The 20,984-nt window shown below is 43.0% G+C and overlaps 1 protein-coding gene across 1 annotated transcript in view; it reads left to right on the top strand.

The window, feature by feature from the left end:
- The first annotated feature begins 204 nt into the window (after window positions 1–204).
- Window positions 205–20,984, top strand: part of LOC106568302 (zinc finger SWIM domain-containing protein 6) — a 63,898-nt gene continuing 43,118 nt past the window's right edge. The window contains exon 1 of the mRNA XM_014138514.3: window positions 205–705. Coding sequence (XP_013993989.2) covers window positions 279–705 — 427 coding nt within the window. The 5' untranslated portion in view covers window positions 205–278. The remainder of the gene's footprint in view (window positions 706–20,984) is intronic.

Raw genomic sequence — 20,984 nt, 5'->3', positions numbered from 1 at the left:
AACTCGTCCTGTTCGAACGAGCGGCCTCACAAAGGATTTGCCGACGTTCGGGAATTCCGCCTTTCATTCCCTTTTTAGAACCAGATAGGCCCCGCCCCTTTCTTCATTTGTCAACACAAAGGGATTTGACAACATTGTAAACGGACCGCCCACCATGCCCAAATAAGGTCCATTTGCCCATACACGGCATACAATCGATTCAAGGGTAACCTTTTCCCTTCCTTATCCCGTTTATATGGTACGTTGACTTCCGCCGTCGATGTTAAAGCACTGCTATCATGGCGGAGCGCGTTCAGCAGCCCCCAGCCAAACGGCTCTGCTGTAGACCGGGTTATAACACGAATTGTAGACAGGGACAACGGGCCGGGGGTACGTTATGTGGCGGTTCGGGTGCGGCCCAAGGCGGGTCGAGCAAAAGCCAGACCCCGGAGTCTCTGTTGGACATCTCGGCCCGGAAAGTGGCTGAGAAGTGGCCGTTTCAACGGGTAGAGGAGCGCTTCGAACGGATCCCGGAGCCTGTACAGAGACGGATCGTTTACTGGTCTTTTCCACGGAGTGAACGGGAGATCTGCATGTATTCTTCGTTCAGTACAGGGGGAGAGGAGAGTGGAACTAGCGGGGAAAATAGTGATGAGACGCGGCTGCCTTTCAGACGAGGCATCGCTCTGTTGGAGAGCGGCTGTGTGGACAACGTATTGCAAGTCGGTGAGTAGAAGGACCCAAGCGGAGGAAAAATAACATTTTATTTTATTTGAGTTATGGTCAAAACTAGAACACGAAACAACATAGTTTGAAATATATTACTAAAGCAGCGAGAAACGAAAAAGGAAGTGTGTTGAATTAGGTTTGAACAAAGGGGAATGAGGCGACAAAAGGGGGGAGGGTTAAATCGCCGAGCTGCGTTGGCGCTATGTGTGTTGGCTATACGATGGTCCTTTTTTACTAAAATCCGAATTATATTTTTCTAACAATATAACGGCTATTATAATACACAGTTGGCTATGTCTATGTACCATAATACATGTGCTATGCTTGAAGGGATTTTGTCTGTTGAAAAATAGCGTAACCATTACGGAAGTAGATGGGGGATTTAATAAATGTGACCATATACTTGACTCGCATTCGAACATTTGGTTCATATTTTCATTTAGCCTGCCACAAATAGGCTAATAGCCTATTTTCATACTTTGAACTGAAAAAGGCGATGCTTTTCTGGGCAGTGAGTGTGTCGCGTAATAAGGTTCAGGGCTGAACCTTGTCGACTGTGTTTATTTTCCGAAGTGAAAGGCATTGGGGAGGTTTTCTGGTTTAACCAGCTAGAACATAGCTCTCAGCTGAATTGACAGTTTCTACGTACGTGCCATCCTATTTCTTCACTAGAAATATGTAGACTAAAACGACTGTTATGCAATCAAATCATGTGATATTTGAGTAACTGAGAAATAGCAGTTTTGGTAACACAGCTTTGACCGAGGATCGTATTGTAGCCTACCCAGTGCGCATATCGAACAGCCGTGAGGCATTCCCATTGAAAGCCTTGGTACTTTGTTCCCATTTTCATGTTCATTTGTCTTTTCAGCTTTCTGTCACCCTCCAAAAGGAAGGCAAACAAAGGCGTGTTTTTATTTATTTTCACTGCTTGTGGAAAGGAGTGGAAGTAATCGCGATTTAAAGCCACATAGACTATTTTTTTATGGACCTTGATATGCACCAATTTGCTGCTAATTGGGTCAAGTGTGCTTATTTCCTTGTTATTTTAGCAAATGTTCTGACGCCAGGATGGAAATAACTGAGACACGTCATTGTAATAATCATTAGCAGGCCTACCAAAATGTATCCTTACATACTCTAATGAACGCATGGTCACGTAATGTACCCCCCTGCGGACGCTGAGATACCTGCGGGGCTCCCTCCATATTCCAACTCATATGCCACCTTTGTTGTGAGTTCATTAGAGCTCTCCATCCCCCGCCTTTGGAAAGCGTTGAGCGTTCTAATCCCATTACTCTGCGTGGTTAATCTGAATTGTAATACAATATGCAAAAGTAATTTTCTGCATGGCAATCCATCCCTCCCTGTCCCCTCCTCCCTCCCTGTCCCCTCCTCCCTCTGAACGCAGTGGATGGGCTGGGCTTTGTGCCCTAGCCACAGTGCCAACAGAGCTCCAGGCTGCTGACTATCTAACACATTATACTATAGACCCAGGCCTGTGTCTTTATCTAGTTTATAGGTAGAGCACCGCTACAGCGGGTCTGAAATTGTCACCCTTGATAAAGATGAGCAAATGACTGTATAATATTAATAATTCAAATATTGAGCTCTATTGTATGCTCAAAATAATTTGGAAATTATATTTTTTACTAATACAATTGCTCAGAGAAATATTTTTTGTAATATTTAGTAAAAGGTAATATTTTTATTGACTCCCCTGTTTTCAATACATTTTCAATAACACACCTTTAGAGGATAATGGCACTGACCCTTTTTCTAAAAGAGTTGGAAAACACATCCATACAGAATCCTTCCAGATCCTTGAAATCCTTCGTCTGCTGTTATGGACTGCCCTTTCATCCAAAAATCCACCACCATATTTCACAGTAGGTATGGGGCTCTTTTTAGCTTATGCATTCCAATTTGTACGCTAAACCGAACATAGGTGGGTGTGGCCATAGTGCTCTATTTTCATTTAATCTGACCAAAGCACTGGTTCCAATCTGTGCAAAATGTCGTTTTAGCAATATCCATGCGTTTACATTTGTTAGATGACATTAAAATAGAGCTCTTTGGCCAATCACACCAGTGTTGGGTTTAATGTTGAAATTAGAATGCATTAGTAGAAAATAAACCCATACCTACTGTAAAATATGGTGGTGGATCTTTTATGTTATGGGGCTATTTTGCTTCCATTGGTCCTGGGGCTTTTGTTGAGGTCAACGACATAATGAACTTTACCCAGAACCAGGACATTTTATCCGAAGACCTGGTTACCTCTGCCTGGAGGCTGAAAGTTGTTCGTAAGTGGATTTTCCGGCAAGACATAACTGCAAGCACTCATCAAAATCCACAAAAATGGTTAATTGGTCTCAACATTTTGCAATGGCTATCTCAGTCTCCAGACTGGAAACCCGTTGAAAACCTGTGGTTTGAATTAAAGAGGGCAGTCCATAAGGACTGATGAAGGATTTCAAGGATCTGGAAGGGTTCTGTATGGAGGAATGGTCTAAGATCTCTCCCAATATGTTCGTCAACTCCTCAAACATTTTAGAAAAATGCTCAGTGCCGTTCTCCTCACAACAGGAGGTATTGGAAACAGAGGTGTCAATCATTTTGACCCCTACCTTTTTTTGGAGAAATGTTTTTGTTTGTTGACTTGTTAAATAAAATCTCTTTCTCTGAGAAATTGTATTAGTATAAAATATAATTTCCCCCTTTGTGCATACATTATAGCTCAATATTTAAATGATTTATTTGAGTCATTTTTGCTCATCTTTATCAAGAGTGTCAATTATCTCCGACCCTGCTGTATATCCTCTAGTCTTTCTGCTCATATTGGGAAAGAAAGAAGATAAATGATTCCTCCTCTATCAAGAGGCTCTCCTTTCTCCTTGTTTTCCACGGGGTTTGCTGCCGATTTTCCCTTTTTATCTGGCAGAGATGAGCATGCCTCTCTCCTTTGTGTGTGTATAAGCGTGTGCGTAGGGCTCAATCTGCATGCTAGCAATGGGGAATGACAGCATAAAAAACCCAGGGAGGGTTTCTTGGCTGCTTGCACCACAGCCTGGAATTTACTGGAAGAATGGAGCCAAGAATTGATAAATAAAACATGCAATCTTCCCACACGTGCTTCAGCAAGAGGGGGAAGAATAGGAGAGGGGGGTTCGTTGTGAACAGACCTGGGGGAGAGGATCCGTTACAGATCTGTTTGGCACACATGCATATGTACAGTGTGGTATACAGTACACACCCTCTCTACACAGGAAGTACACATACACACACAGTATATGTGACATGTAGGTTAACTGCCTGCTTAACCTAATTATTATTACCTTAATGAAGGTCAAAATCATATGATAAAAATTTACTTGACACCCAACACGTTATGACACGGTCATAACATGTCATAACAGCTGACATAACCTGTTTTTATAATATGGTCATAACACTGACATATAGTTAGACCTGTTGTGATATATATTGTTTTATTTTATGGCTGGTTATGACATCTACATAAGTGTCAACCTACCACACAAGACAAAACATTCCATTACACCATAGCCTATGTATCAACAGTATGTTTCTGATATATTTCTATACACAGAACCAGTCAAAAGTTTGGTCACACCTACTCGATCCATTTATTTATATATATATATTTTTTTTTTACTATTTTCTACATTGTAGAATAATAGTGAAGACATCGAAACTATGAAATAACTCACTGTGTCATGTGTTAAACAAATCAAAATATATTTGAGATTCTTCAAAGTAGCCACCCTTTGCCATGATGACAGCTTTGCACACTCTTGGCATTCTCTCAACCAGCTTCATAAGGAATGCTTTTCCAACAGTCTTGAAGGAGTTCTTGTTGGCTTGAGAACTTGTTGGCTGCTTTTTCTTCACTCTGTGGTCCAACTCATCCCAAACCATCTCATTTGGGTTGAGGTCGGGTGATTGTGGAGGCCAGGTCATCTGATGCAGCACTCCATCACTCTCCTTCTTGGTCAAATAGCCCTTACACAGCCACACAATGTTGGGCCATTGTCCTGTTGAAAAACAAATGATAGTCCCACTAAGCGCAAACCAGATGGGAAGGCATATCGCTGCAGAATGCTGTGGTAGCCATGCTGGTTAAGTGTGCCTTGAATTCTAAATAAATCAGACAGTCTCACCAGCAAAGCACCATCACACCTCCTCCTCCATGCTTCAAGGTGGGAACCACACGTGGAGATCAGCCGTTCACCTACTCTGCATCTCACAAAGACACAGCGGTTGGAACCAAAAATCTCAAATTTGGACTCATCAGACCAAAGGACAGATTTCCACCGGTCTAATGTCCATTACTCGCGTTTCTTGCCCTAAGAAAGTCTCTTCTTATTATTGGTGTCCTTTAGTATTGGTTTCTTTGCAGCAATTCACCCACAAAAGCCTGACTCATGCAGTCTCCTTTGAACAGTTTATATTGAGATGTCTTTTACTTGAATTCTGAAGCATTTATTTGCGTTGCAATTGGAGGTGCAGTTAACTCTAATGAACTTATCTGCAGCAGAGGTAACTTGATTTCATATGTGTTATTTCATAGTTTTGATGTCTTCACTATTATTCTACAATGTAGAAAATAGTAAAAATAAAGAAAAACCCTTGAATGAGTAGGTGTGACCAAACTTTTGACTGGTACTGTGTGTGTATAAATATATCAGAAACATACTGTTGACACGTAGGCTAATTTGAATAAATGTTTATTTTTATTTTTTTACTTTAGGTGTCATATCCAGTCATAAAATAACACAATATATGTCACAGCAGGTGTAAAAATATGGGTCATTACAGTGTTATGACCATGTTATGTTAGCTATTATGACATGGTTATGACTGTGTTACGACACTGGGTATTAAGTCAAGTGTTACATATCATATTCCTCAATGTTGTTTTGGATGAAAAACATACTGTTGTTTATGTCTCTGCTGAACTGTCTGTCACTGGCAGCTGTCCCAGTCGGTCTGTTTTATCCCAAGGCCAAATTAGAGGCCCTACCTATCTAGCCTGCTCAGGTCCTGCTGCTTGGAAAGCTACTTATCTGATAGCCAGCCCATAGTAAACATGTCATGGACATGACTGCCTGGACGAGAGAGAAACACACACACACACACAGGATGGGCTATGGCTAGCACTCCTCTCTCTCACAGGGATCTATCACTGCTGTTAGCGGTCTATAAACACTGACACGTTGCTGTGTGTGTGTGTGTGTGTGTGTGTGTGTGGTGTGTGTGTGTGTGTGTGTGTGTGTGTGTGTGTGTGTGTGTGTGTGTGTGTGTGTGTGTGTGTGTGTGTGTGTGTGTGTGTGTGTGTGTGTCCGTCCTTTCTGTGTGGATAAATACACATTTCACTGTGCAAGCAGGTGCAGGCAAGGCAGAGTCCTTTTCCATATGGGCATGTGGAATACAGAACCGTGATAAGGCAGACGTAGAAAAGTCAAGGGAAATAAATATTTGCCTTTTTTATAACCAATGTCTTCATACGTGCCTACAAGGTTGTTATTATTATGCAATGTGTTGTCATCCTCCAATAACTGGTTATAAATGGTGTAGGCCTATTACACGTTTATAACCATGTCTTTCTATTCACAGACCTTAATGTAGTGTCTTATGTATCATGCATTCATAACCTCATTATTAGACGTTAATATTCATTATCCCCTTTATAAATGCATTATCCTGTCCTCTAGCAGCGCGTGTCGTGTCAACATTGATCCAGCTTGTAAAGCAGCTCCTAAACCCCTCCCACGGCACCCCAACGGGGTCAAGTTCAACCCCTCCCCCTCTCCTTTACCTCGGTGACCCCATCTCTCACGATCTCCTCCCCCCTGTCTGTCTGTTTCCATCAGTCTCTGTTCTATGAGGTCAGAGTTCGTCAGCACTGATCCTATTAGCTGTGAGTGTCTTATTGCTGAGACAGGACTTTGGAGGATTTGAGTGAGATGTTATGGTGTGTGCGCGCGGATCCATGCGTGCGTGTCTGCCTGTATGTGTTGTTTTGGGGGATGGGAGAGATGCTGTCTTCTGGTTATGATTATCAAAGATATCAAAGGTTTTACTCTCTCTACTGAGGGAAGTCAGAGTGTATTTGTGTCGACCAGAATGTAGGCTGGTGTGAACTGTCTTGCTCTGTCATTCACTGACCAGTATCTAGTGTTGACAGGACAGTTTGGCCATTTAACATGACATAACATACCAGATGAATATGCTGCTAGATAAAGATACAAGCACCCCAGTATAACCTGATGTCATGTTTGTACAACAACGTTGCCTCTGACCATATGACACTGGGCCAGGAAGGAGAATGTTGTGGCTGCAACTTAATCCAGATATGATTGGCATTAAGACTGTCTGCCATAAGATATGTGAGCGACGTAGACCCAGTCTATCATCAGACAGGGAGCTGGACATGTTAATTTTCTTTGTGTGAGCCCCAACACTGTTTAGTGGGCTGCGTTCATTAGAACCATGCAGGCCATACACACTGCTAGTCATGCATGACAGAATGTGCATATCAGGGCCAAGGTCTACAGAACCTAGGCTTCACTGCCTAACTGTTTCTCTGGTCCTCTGTCTCCTCTCCTCCTTCGGTACTGATATGAGAGAGTTGAGCAGGTGAAAGACAGCCACGAGGGGCTTCCGCCATGTTACTTTCACTATTTCTTCCAACTCTTTTCAGATCATTACAGATTAAGTAGAGGACACGATGCAAAGGGTTTGTGTGTCAAGTGTTTCTGGATGCTTCTGTATTTAGAGCTTCTGTCACTATTCTGGATTTTACAGCCGTTTACCTCTATTTACCTCCATTTACAGCCATTTACCTCTATTTACAGCCATTTACCTCCATTTACAGCCATTTACCTCCATTTACAGCAGTTGACCTCTATTTAAAGCTATTTCTGTTCAACCTAGGCTAACTTCATTACAACATCACTGAGATTAGTGTTGCCGAGGCTTTCACCATCAGAGTGCAGAATTGAATACTTGGCATGGGCCTGTTGCTGTAGAGGCTCTAGGGACACTGGGCTGAGGGGAGGGAAGGAAGACGGTATACTTAAGGGTAAGTCAGTATCAAAGCCTGAGCTCTTATAGCTGCTCGTCTACTCATGTTTCAGAGACATGAAGGAGGAGGAGCGCAGGAGAGTGATAGAGCAAGTCTTCTTCCTCATTACAGGTGCATCCTGCTGGTCAGTGGTTAGAGCTGATGGCTGTGGTCTGGTCCTGGCGTGGGGATGGCAGAGTGTCACCACACAGTCAAATCTCACCCTGCCTCAGATCAGACTCTCACACAGGGCTTTGATGTCCCTCCCTCTGTTACAACCAGACTACAGCACAGGACACTACTTCTGGCTACATTCACTATAGTGTACCAGAAGGCCGGGTTTTGTTCCAGATAAAGCAAGTGTAAAGGTTGCGCGAAGGACGGCAGAACAGGCCTGACATGATCTCCAGCTACCAGACGAGTGTTCAGGGTAATAATGGTAGGATAATGACACGTTGAGTAATAATAACACATTCATAACCTCCATTGTCGCTCAGTAAGACCAATGTTGATCTTTCCCCTCCTATCATCATCATCTCAGTTAGACACACACACAGTATATATATATTCACACACACCTTGACCCGTGTGCTTTGAAGTGTGAGATGGTGAATGTTCATATGTATTCTCCATAAAACATAGGGTCTGTACATATGGTGGAGTTCTGTACAGCTGGTTATGGTTTACACACCTGACAATGCCTTATGGGGAGGCTGGCTAGGCTTTATAGACTCATGTCTGTTATGTGAGAGATGTGGCCTAGCCTGTTGGTGAATTCCACTGTGGTAAAGGGAGGAGTTTGATTCTGAAGTGATGGTGTTGAACACGCACAATAGAATTGTACTGAACAGAATGCAAGTAGAATATGTTTGTTTACTGGCGCTAATGTAACACTCAGTCACTGCAGTGCACGTGAAACCCCAAGGCCCTACCAGATTTAGGCACTGATTTTAATGCTGGCTATCTCATCTGCAATCCTATACCCAATCAATGTTCCGGCGTTCTCCTGAACGATCGCGTGCACTCACTCACTCACACTCTGTCTCTCTACTGGGCTCGACGTTGTTTATCAGTATAAAAGTGAGAGCAAATGGCGACTGTTTCTGCCTCACATTATCTATTTTTATTGGTGCTGCAGTATGGCTAGGCAGTGAACCAAGGCAGCACTGCACCACACAAAGGGTATCACACACATTATAGCAGAGAAGTCCAGATCTGTACAGCCTACATGAATATGAAGCGTTTTCGAGATATCAGAGTTAGTCTGACGTAGTTTATCAATAGGCGGGGATGTAGGCCTATTTAGGCTTTTCTTAGTATGGTGTACAGATTGGTAAATATTTCATAAGATTGTAAAATATGTTGTAGTATTGTAGTGGTTCTGCGGTAGTGGTAGTTGGAGAGGGAGGTTGACAGGGATGGTAGAGAGAGGTTGAAAACTAAAGCAGTATGGTGAAGGGTGGGAAGAGAGGTCGCCGCGGTAGAGGTGAAATGTTTCCTCTGGTGTCGTTTCTCATGTCCCGTGTGTAAATCCTGTCTAGTTTTCCTGTTGTTCTAAGTCCTGGAGTTCTGCCTAGGTATTTTCCAGCTCCGTGCGGCTGAAATTCGCAAACTACATAATTTACCCCTGGATTCAGGAGGAAAAATACAGACATGAGCAAAAGTAGACACTCACTCACTCACTCACACACACACATTATTGTTGTTACATTGTCGAGAAGGAACCTGCAAGAAGCATTTTGTTGGACGATGTATACCATGCATATCCCGTACATACGACTAATGAAACTTGAAACACAAATGGCCACATACCCCAATTTGGCTTTATCTTTCTTCTTATCAGCCGTACAGACCACATCTATCACACACACACACCCAGTGGCCTCCCTTAAAGGGGATGTGTCTGTAAAGGATTATTTGTACCCATAGAGCTCTGATCAAGTCAAAGCCTGCTGCTCCCAAAGCATCATGGGATTACTGTTGCTCAGCGCAACACCCAACAAAACTCTGGCAGCATGGAACTATTAGGAACCAGTCCCCTGAGCCAACAACTACCTGCCTGCCTGTAACATTCCAAACACACCATGCTTGATACTTCTAGAACATTCTAACACCCAAAACACACTGCTTTGCTACTTGCCATGTTTCCTAAATCTTATTTTCTTCAGTGAGTCAGATTAAGGCAGAGGAGAGGCCTAGCTAGTCCAAGGGTCATTAGAAGACGGAAAATACCTCGTCTACAGATGAGAGCTTCTATGTGCTGTACGTACCTTTCTTAATGAGATGTCAGACAGACCCACACATTCACACATCTCCCCTCCCGTCCCCTCTTCTCCTCACCTAGCCCATCTCTGAATATAAATAGTGTTAGCATGTTGAGGTGCCAGAGCTCTACCACACTGTGTGTATCTGTGGGACACTCTGGTTGTGCGTCACACACGTCGGGGTGTCAGCCGTATGTCCGGTGTGTTTAGCCAGCATCCTGAGGAAGGGACAGGGATGGCCAGACAGGATGCTAGGTACTAGGTAGGCTCCCAGGGTAATACCCTGTGTTTGGACCTTGGCCTGCTCTCTGTTTTATAGAACACTTCTACTGAACCTGTAGAGAGACGTAATGGGCTGTGTGTGTGTGTGTGTGTGTGTGTGTGTGTGTGTGTGTGTGTGTGTGTGTGTGTGTGTGTGTGTGTGTGTGTGTGTGTGTGTGTGTGTGTGTGTGTGTGTGTGTGTGGCTCACTGACCTCCTGAACCCCCAGTCACCTATTATCAGGCATTTGCTGCTTCCTGCTTTAACGCACCACTTCCTTCAGGGACTCTCTGGGTTGGGTTACATTCCCCCTCTCCCTTATCCTGCTCGCTCCCCTATCCCGCTCTCTCTCCTCTCTCTCTCCCCTATCCTGCTCTCTCTCCTGTTCTCTCTCTCTCCCCTATCCTGTTCTCTCTCTCTCCCCTATCCTGCTCTCTCTTGTTCTCTCTCTCTCTTGCTCTCCTCCCTCTCTCTCTTTCTCTCCTCCCTCTCTCTTTCTCTCCTCCCTGTCTCTGTCTGACTAATGACGGACAAATTAGAGATTAGGGGCTTTAGTGGGCCCCTCTGGTTACCATAGCAGCCAGACTACTAACACACACAGCCCTCTGGGTCCTACACAGGCTCACACATGCCCTACCTGGCTTTCCTGTGTGGTTTCTCTGAACGGGTATTCTCTGTGTGTGTGATGGCCAAATCCATCTGAACGAATGAAGCAGAGAACCAGACCAGCCTGAAGGGAAACTGGTTCACTGGTACAGGGTGAGGGGGAGGGAAATGGAGAGTAGGGGAAAGGTCAGGGAGGGGCAAGCAGAGGGGCAAGCGTATCAGTAGGTGCGTGTGCTGAGTAAAGCAGCGAGGAGAGGAAGTGCTGAGCTGGTCTGCTGATTTTCCAGAACAGACAAGCAGGGCTGTAGCCTATGGCCCTGACAAACACACACAGCTGAAGCGGTTATTCTTAGTCACACTCAAAAGCCATAAAGGATTTCCACATCTGCTGTCTGTTATTTTGTCATCTAACTGACTGGCAGTTATTGTTCCACTGAACATTACTGTACAACAACTCCCTCAGTTATCAGTAACACCCACTCCCACACTGACTCTTACAACTTCACACACACACACACACACACACCAGCAGTCAGAATGTCTGAGTCATAGGAGTGTTACTACCTCTCTCTGTCGTGTACCATGGCGTAAGGTGTGTGTGTGTGTGATGTTTGTGGGTAAGAGTGTGTCATTGCCATAAATCAGTTACTCATGAATTTCCTGCTCGTTGAGGGTTAGTTAGGGTTGGGGGTTTCTGCTACAACAGGACCCTACCAGTCAGAACCAGGATGTTGGTGTAATGTTAGACAAAGAGGAGGAAGAGGCTAGACCCTAACACTGAAGTAAGCGTGTATGAGCTTGCATGGTAGAAGTACGTGACGGGGCAAGGGAAAGGTGCTGTTTACTGACAGGTGGAAGGAGGTCACGTGCTGCCCTCGTCACCTACACTGGGATGGATTCTCTGTTAATGTACAACTGTTGGAGTTGAAATGTTAAAGGCCATCTGGGTGACCCCCCCCCCCCCCCCCCTCCTCCAAATGCAGGTGTGTGTGTGTTACTCTCTTTTTAAACATTAGGACGGAACCAGAGGTTATGGACGGTAACACACACCGCTCTGCAGCTGGCCATTATAACAGCTGACCAAACTTGGCTCACTGGAAGGCTGCTCTGCTGTGAGAGGCTGTGAGAGCTCCATCATGTTCCACAGCTCAACACTGGAGGGGTTTAGCAAACACATCTCTGTAATAGAACCCAGAGCTGCATCCTTTTCCCATCTCTCTCTCTCTCTCTCTCTCGGTCTCTCTTTGTCAGTCTCTCACTGTCTTTCTCTCACACCTTTATGTAATTCCTTCATTTTCAGTAATGAATGGTGTCTATCCTGTTGAGTAAATGTTTCCCAGCCTCATTGAAACCTCCTGGCTGTGTAGCACAGCTTGGTCACACTGTTGTTCTGAGGTGCCATTCATCTGTTATAGTTTGAAGCTGTGTAGCTAGTTTAGTTTCTTTAACATGCTCCCTCTGCCAACACCAGCAGAATGGATCTTTTGTCTGGAGTTGTTTATCCGAGTGGTGGGAACGAGAGACCTTTGGGAAAGATAACTATTTGTGCTCCCAGCAGTGTGTGTGTGTGTGTGTGAGGCTAAAGAAATGATTTGGGACAGTATACGTCAGGGAACGCTACTGAAATTAAAAAGAGAACAAATGTAATGCCAGCCATTTTTATTTTCCCTCCACCTGTTACTCTGACAGTTTAATTTCTCAGCAGGTCTTTGCTTCCAGGAGTTGGACTGGTAATCAGTGCAGTCAGTGTGTATGTGTGTGACAGATTTGGGTTACAGTGTTGTGCTGTTCTTAGGAGAGGGAATGTGTTTGTTAGCTGTGGATCATAATCAACTCTTCATCTTTCCCCCTTGCCCTCTGTCCTTTTCAGCTTTCCTTGATTTTTCCATACACTTATGAGAAATAAATACAATTGTTTGTTATAGAAGTACAACTAATTGCTACTTAACTGCTACTAATTATCAATAAAAATAGAAAAGCAACTTACCCCTCTCTGAGGTAACTATAGTGTACTATGCTTGTCTGCGCGTCCCCTCTCACTTAAAAGCAGCCAGATTCGCTCTTTCTGTACTTTCTGTAAAATCTGTTCATCCATTACATTTACAATTACATTTAAGTCATTTAGCAGACGCTCTTATCCAGAGCGACTTACAAATTGGTGCATTCACCTTATGATATCCAGTGGAACAACCACTTTACAATAGTGCATCTAAATCTTTTAAGGGGAGGGGGGGGGGGGGGGTTAGAAGGATTACTTTATCCTATCCTAGGTATTCCTTAGAGGTGGGGTTTCAGGTGTCTCCGGAAGGTGGTGATTGACTCCGCTGTCCTGGCGTCGTGAGGGAGCTTGTTCCACCATTGGGGTGCCAGAGCAGCGAACAGTTTTGACTGGGCTGAGCGGGAACTGTGCTTCCTCAGAGGTAGGGGGGCCTGATCAGAGCCTGAAGGTACGGAGGTGCCGTTCCCTTCACAGCTCCGTAGGCAATCACCATGCCTTTCCGTCTGTCCCTTTCTCCCTCCCTAAAGTGTGCTTTTTAAACGCCATCCCCTTCTCTCTGTTTTCAAGTCTTAAGTCAGTGAGCATAGGAAAGGGATGATTGCTGTTTGCAATGCAGTGACTGCTCTGAACACTTCAACTGAAATACAAGATGGAGAAAAATTGAGGAGGAGAAGAATATCAAAAACAGCCAAAACAAGAAAGAAACTAAATAAGTAGAAGTTCTCCAATGCATAGTACATTTTGGTGGATCAGTGTGCGTGTGTGACTGTGTCACTGTTGGAGGCCATAAACAGAGAAAAAGAGAGCGGCCTACACCAGCTAACTTAACGCGTGACGGCACACACACATATCGGTCCCTTTTGTGGCCAGTGAAATGGACGCCATAAACACAGCTACAATAGTGTCCAGTCTGAGCTGCCAGACTCTTTACACCTCCTCCACTGTTGTTAAGGACCTTTCTTTCTCTCCTTTTTCCAAGGTCTCTCTGTTTTTCTGAGGTAGTTTTAAACCATTGCTGTGTGGGTTTGAGTCTCTTGTTGTATAGGGTGTCTGTCCTTTTTCCTGAGGTCAATTCATGTTGTTTTCAGACAGAGCTGCAGGGTGTCTGGTTGGGAAGAATCTCTTCTTCTCTGAGGTATACAGTATGTATACAGTCTGCTACTGGCTTTAGTGGCATAAAGGAAAACCTAGACATTGAAGTTCAAGAAAAAATGATCCTTATAGTTATTGAATAGTCCAATGAATTGTAGTCAGTAACCCCTTTATATTTACATTTTAGTCATTTAGCAGACACTCTTATCCAGAGCGACTTACAGTAGTGAGTGCATATATTTTTGTACTGGTCCCTGGGGGAATCGAACCCACAACCCTGGCATTGCAAGCAGCATGCTCTACCAACTGAGCCACATGGGAATCCCTTACATTGTGGAAATGGGCAAATTGAAATGTTTCTAACAGAAGAACTATACAAATCATATGCATGACCATGATAGCAATTAAAAAAGAACACTTTGGACATTATGGGGAAATTATCAGACCAAAAGGTGAGGACACAACAGGTCACATGACACAAGACTGAATCCAAACATTACACTGTTGATTTGATGTGCATTTTACATGTACTGTACTTTTCACAGCATTTATTGATAATGAAATCTGAAAATACTCTGGATACATTCCGTAACATGATAAAAATATTTGGAGTAGGTGCAAGATGAGGGGGGAGAAACTATTAGAAGGGATTGAGTACGAGCTCTAACTGGAGTCTCCAAGTGGTCACACTTCTTCCAACTGTGTACAGTTCCTACGTCATGTTAATGCACCTTTATGACTCAAGGAAAGAGCCTTCAATGATAAGGGGCTTTTTTGAGCTCTCTTAGCTTTGCCATTGAGGAACTGAAACAAACACACTTGTAGTCTTTTGTTTGGAACACAGCCTTGCGTCCCCAGAATCACACAATTACTGTTGCTGTTTACGCAATCCCAAAAAGTTCCATTATAAATCGCAATCTGTGTCAAGTGGGCATCATTTGAAAGCTTTATTCTACTGCCAATGTGGAGACCATAAACGTTGACACTGGAAATGGAAATGTGAAGTGCACCTTTAGACTCATGGGTGTGTGGTTTGCTTGTATGACATCAATGCGATATTTATTATACTCCTCAACATCAGATCTGTCTGTTTGAGCTGTGTGCCAGTAGTTCCGACACCCATGTATACCCTACAAGACATGCCACGAGGTCTCTTTACAGTCCCCAAGTCTAGAACAGACTATGCGAGGCACACAGTACTACATGGGGCCATGACTGCATGAAACTCTATTCCACATCAAGTAACTGACGTAAGCAGTAAAATTACATTTAAAAAACAGATTAAAAAAAAACTTTATGGAACAGCGGGGACTGTGAAGCAAAACAAACATTGACACAGATACATACATGCACGCACACACACACAGGATAACATACACACTATACATACACATGGATTTAGTACTGTAGATATGTGGTAGTGGTGGAGTAGGGGCCTGAGGGCACACAGTGTGTTGTGAAATCTGTGAATGTATTGTAGTGTTTTAAAATTATATAAACTGCCTTCATTTTGCTGGACCCCAGGAAGAATAGCTGCTGCTTTGGCAGGAACTAATGGGGATCCATAATAAATACAAATCTCATCTTTCAGAACACATCGACTCCTCATGATTTAAAGCATTGTCCTCACTCCGACAACAACAAATGTGCAAAAGTGGCCCAATTAGCTGGAGGGATGGGAGCATCTTCTTGTTGAGCGCAGTCCTCAAGTTCAGAACGACTGTCAGTCAAAACCAATAGAGCTCTGACATAACTTATAGCATGTTACTGTACAGCCACTGCATTAGGCACTCATCAATTACAAAATCTGCCGTTTTCATCGCGTATATGGGATGACGGAAGCTCTGAGTTGAAAGGTTTAAATTGTCAGTTCGTGCACCTTGGTTTTACGGCACCACACGTAGCGACAGCGGCAGTGTTGTCAGATATAACCTTCTGTTAATTGGTGAGTGTGTGTTGGTACAGTGAGGAGACGCTCCATATGAGGAGACGTCTTCAGAGGGACACAGATTGGCCTACTTTACTCAAATCCTCATTGACCCAATTCAGAGCTTTGTGGAGCATCCTCCTCCACACACACACACAGACACACGCCTCTCCACCCTACACCCTGTTCCCCCCTCATGCACTCCCTCTCACACCCTCCCCACACCTCTTGTTGTTGTCTACAGAGCATGCTCTATTCCTATTGGCTGTGTGGCAGAGGTAAGGAATGGGAGGGTAGCTAGCCATTGTCTAATAACTACACAGTTAAAGGCGGTCTTTGTCACAGTGCTGTGAGAACCAGAATGGCCCCTCTAGCCAGCCGTCTCGACGGGCAACCAACTGGACAGACCGCCCCATAGGGTGCCACTGCTCTCTCACAGGCCATGATGGGCTGACCCTTATTATGCCCCACTAAAAGCCCTTCTCAGTTTTCCATTTACTGGACCTATAGTTAATCATCCGTTGACTCCATTGTATGTGGAGTGATAACATTGATTCCTCTAATTCAGAGCAGCACCACAGATATTGACATCAGCGAGATGCAAGACTTCGCTCTTACACAGTCTCACACAGCATCTGCGCATGTGCACGGGTTCGCTTTACGCTCTTCCAGGGTGGTAGTCACGGGACCAAAACAGAGAAGTCGAGCCTCGCGCTTCATTGCTCTTAGTTGTTGCGGAAATTGACCCACTATGCTGATTACTTTCTAAATCTACGTCATATCACAGTCTACCTTTTTAAAATGGTAGTTAAGCCTAGTTGCCGTGGTAGGCAGTTAAGGGTTAATGCAGCTCTAGATAGATAGTATGTGTATATAGTCTGTAGTGGTAGTTAAGGGTTAATGCAGCTCTAGATAGATAGTATGTGTATATAGTCTGTAGTGGTAGTTGAGGGTTAATGCAGCTCTAGATAGTGAGTATGTGTATATAGTCTGTAGTGGTAGTTGAGGGTTAAGTCTGGTTGCCGTGCACTGCTAGGCAGTATTATGTTCTGTAATGGTAGTTGGTCTTTTTTTGTATTTTATTAGGATCCCCATTAGCTGTTGCAATAGCAGCGGCTACTCTCCTGGGGCCGGATTCACAAAACCTTCTTAACAACCTCTTAAGGATCCGCCCCTTTTTTTTAAATTTTCGCCTGAAATGACATACCCAAATCTAACTGCATGTAGCTCTGGGCCTGAAGCAAGGATGTTCTTGGTACCATTTTGAAAGGAAACACTTTGAAGTTTGTGGAAATGTGAAAGGAATGTAGGAGAATATAACACAATAGATCTGGTAAAAGATAATACAAAGAAAAAACCAACCGTTCTTTTGTATTTTTTTTTGTACCGTCTTTGAAATGCAAGAGGGGCCATAATGTACTATTCCAGCCCAGGTGCAATATACATTCTGGCCACTAGATGGCAGCAGTGTATGTGAAAAGTTTTACACTGATCAAATGAACTATTGTATTTCTGTTCAAAATGTTGTATCAAGACTGGCCAAATGTTCAAAATTGTGCACTCTCCTCAAACACTGTAATAGCTACTGTAAATTGGACATTGCAGTTAGATTAACAAGAATTGAAGCTTTCTGCCAATAGCAGATATGTCTATATCCTGGGAAATTGTCTTGTTACTTGCAACATTTTTTTACATTTACATTTTAGTCATTTAGCAGACGCTCTTATCCAGAGCGACTTACAAATTGGTGCATTCACCTATAATATCCAGTGGAACAACCACTTTACAATAGTGCATCTAAATCTTTTATGTTAATCTCATTAACCTACGTTAGCTCAACCATCCCGTGGAAGGGACACCGACCCCGAAGAAGTTTTAAGAAGAAATTTCTTAACTGCCATTTTTTCCTTAACTATAGACTTAAGAAGAAAGTTAAGCAAAGTTGCTATTCCTTAATAAAGTTATTGGAAATGTTCTTAAGGGTTTTCCTAAGTTTCTTCCTAAGAAAAAAGGGAAGAATAAATAGGATTCTTGAAAATAATGCTTTAACTTTAGGACAGCTAAACTCTTGTCTTGAGATAAATGGATACTTTTGTAACCATGAACATTTTCTTGCGCTGCAGACACAGTTGGCTACCGGATATTTAAATACAGAAAGAATACAAATTATACACGCATTATCTAGCTAGCTAGTAATTAACAATATATTACAGTATTCTAGAAGTGTTAAACAGCTAGCGCTATCTCATCAATTTGCAAAGAAGAACTTGGCTGACTTAGCTAACGACGTTAACGTTAGCTAATGTTGGCTATAATGTCTTTACATGTTAGCTAGTTAACGTAGCTAACTAACTTACTGGTCGCACAGTCCCTCTACCACCATCTCTATGATGGACGACACCTTCTCCTCCATCTGGTCCACATGAATGGTCTCTCAACTCTCTTCTTAGTAGCTGACTTGATGTCGAACCACTTATTTTTTACGGCCATACCCCCGATGGCATAGACCGACTCGGCCACTCTCGCCCGTCCTTTCTTTTTGGTCTCTGCAGTGACCCCGCAGTTATCAAGTCTCCCCAACATCAACCTTTTCCTGGCTGCTATTTCCTCCACCATGACTTCAATCTCTTTTTATGCATTTTTGATTTTGATATAGCTAGTCAGATGGCTATAATGTGTGAAAAATAACCACAAAAAAAAAAGTGCCTTCCCTGTCACAGGCTTATTTATTGGTTTCAAGCACGTCACTATTGTCAATGCTACATAAGGAGATATTTGCGAAGATCTTAAAGATATTTACAAATTCCTAAGAACATTTTGAGGAATTGCATTTACGAACTCTTATGAACTTCCTATTTTTTTCCTTAAACTTCTTACGTTTTTTTCATAAGTAATGTTTCGTGAATCCGGCCCCTGGGGTCCATATGAAACTTGACATAATACAGAACATTTAATAGACGAGCTCAAGGACAGAACTACATAAAACATTTTTTAAAGGCACATGTAACCTACATATCAATGCATACACACAAACTATCTAGGTCAAAAAGGGGAGAGGCGTTGTGCTGTGAGGTGTTGCTTTATCTGTTTTTTTTAAACCAGGTTTGCTGTTCACTTGAGCTATATGAGATGGAACAGAGTTCCATGCAATAATGGCTCTATATGATATTGTACACTTTCTTGAATTTGTTCTGGATTTGGGGACTGTGAAAAGACCCCTGGTGGCATGTCTGGTGGGTGTGTGTGTCAGAGCGTTGACTATGCAAACATTTTGGGATTTTCAACACATCAATGTTTCTTATGAAAAGAAGTGATGCAGTCAGTCTCTACTCAACTCTTAGCAAAGAGAGACTGGCATACATAGTATTAATATCAGCCCCCTGATTTTACAAATCAAAATCAAATCACATTTTATTGGTCACATACACGTGTTTAGCAGATGTTATTGCAGGTGGAGCGAAATGCTTGTGCTTCTAGCTCCGACAGTGCAGTAATACCTAACAGTTTCACAACATATACCGTTTAAGTCGGAAGTTTACATACACCTTAGCCAAATACATTTAAACTCAGTTTTTCACAATTCCTGACATTTAATCATAGTAAAAATTCCCTGTCTTAGGTCAGTTAGGATCACCACTTTATTTTAAGAATGTGAAATGTCAGAATACTAGTAGAGAGATTTATTTCAGCTATTATTTCTTTCATCACATTCCCAGTGGGTCCGAAGTTTACATACAGTCAATTAGTATTTTGTAGCATTGCCTTTAAATTGTTTAACTTGGGTCACACGTTTTGGGTAGCCTTCCACAAGCTTCCAACAATACATTTTGTGAATATTTGGCCCATTCCTCCTGACAGAGCTTGTGTAACTGAGTCAGGTTTGTAGGCCTCCTTGCTCGGACATGCTTTTTCAGTTCTGCCCACATTTTCTATAGGATTGAGGTCAGAGCTTTGTGATGGCCACTCCAATACCTTGACTTTGTTGTCCTTAAGCCATTTTGCCACAACTTTGGAAGTATGCTTGGGGTTATTGTCCATTTGGAAGACCCATTTGTGACCAAGCTTTAACTTCCTGACTGATGTCTTGAGATGTTGCTTCAATATATCCACATCATTTTCCATCCTCATGATGCCATCTATTTTGTGTAGTGCACCAGTCCTTCCTGCAGCAAAGCACCCCCACAACATGATGCTGCCACCCCCGTGCTTCGCGGTTGGAATGGTGTTCTTCGGCTTGCAAGCTTCCCCTTTTTTCCTCCAAACATAACGATGGTCATTATGACCAAACAGTTCTATTTTTGTTTCATCAGACCAGAGGACATTTCTCCAAAAAGTACAATCTTTGTCCCCATGTGCAGTTGCAAACTGTAGTCTGGCTTTTTTATGGCGGTTTTGGAGCAGTGGCTTCTTCCTTGTTGAGCGGCCTTTCAGGTTATGTCGATATAGGACTCGCTTTACTGTGGATATAAATACTTTTGTACCCGTTTCCTCCAGTATCTTCACAAGGTCCTTTGCTGTTGTTCTGGGATTGATTTGCACTTTTTGCACCAAAATACGTTAATCTCTAGGAGACAGAACGCGTCTCCTTCCTGAGCGGTATGACGGCTGCATGGTCACATGGTGTTTATACTTGGGTACTATTGTTTGTACAGATGAGCGCGGTACCTTCAGGCGTTTTGAAATTGCTCCAAAGGATGAACCAGACTTGTGGAGGTCTTGGCTGATTTCTTTTGATTTTCCCATGATGTCAAGCAAAGAGGCACTGAGTTTGAAGGTAGGCCTTGAAATACATCCACAGGTACACCTCCAATTGACTCAAATTTTGTCAATTAGCCTATCAGAAGGTTCTAATGCCAGGACATCATTTTCTGGAATTTTCCAAGCTGTTTAAAGGCACAGTCAACTTAGTGTATGTAAACTTCTGACCCACTGGAATTGTGATACAGTGAATTATAAGTGAAATAATCTGTCTGTAAACAATTATTGGAAAAATTACTTGTCATGCACAAAGTAGATGTCCTAACCGACTTGCCAAAACTAT

The sequence above is a fragment of the Salmo salar genome, chromosome 13 (genome assembly GCF_965601325.2).
Source record: "Salmo salar chromosome 13, fSalSal1, whole genome shotgun sequence".
NCBI lineage: Eukaryota > Metazoa > Chordata > Actinopteri > Salmoniformes > Salmonidae > Salmo > Salmo salar.
This window is presented reverse-complemented; position numbering and strand designations above follow the sequence as displayed.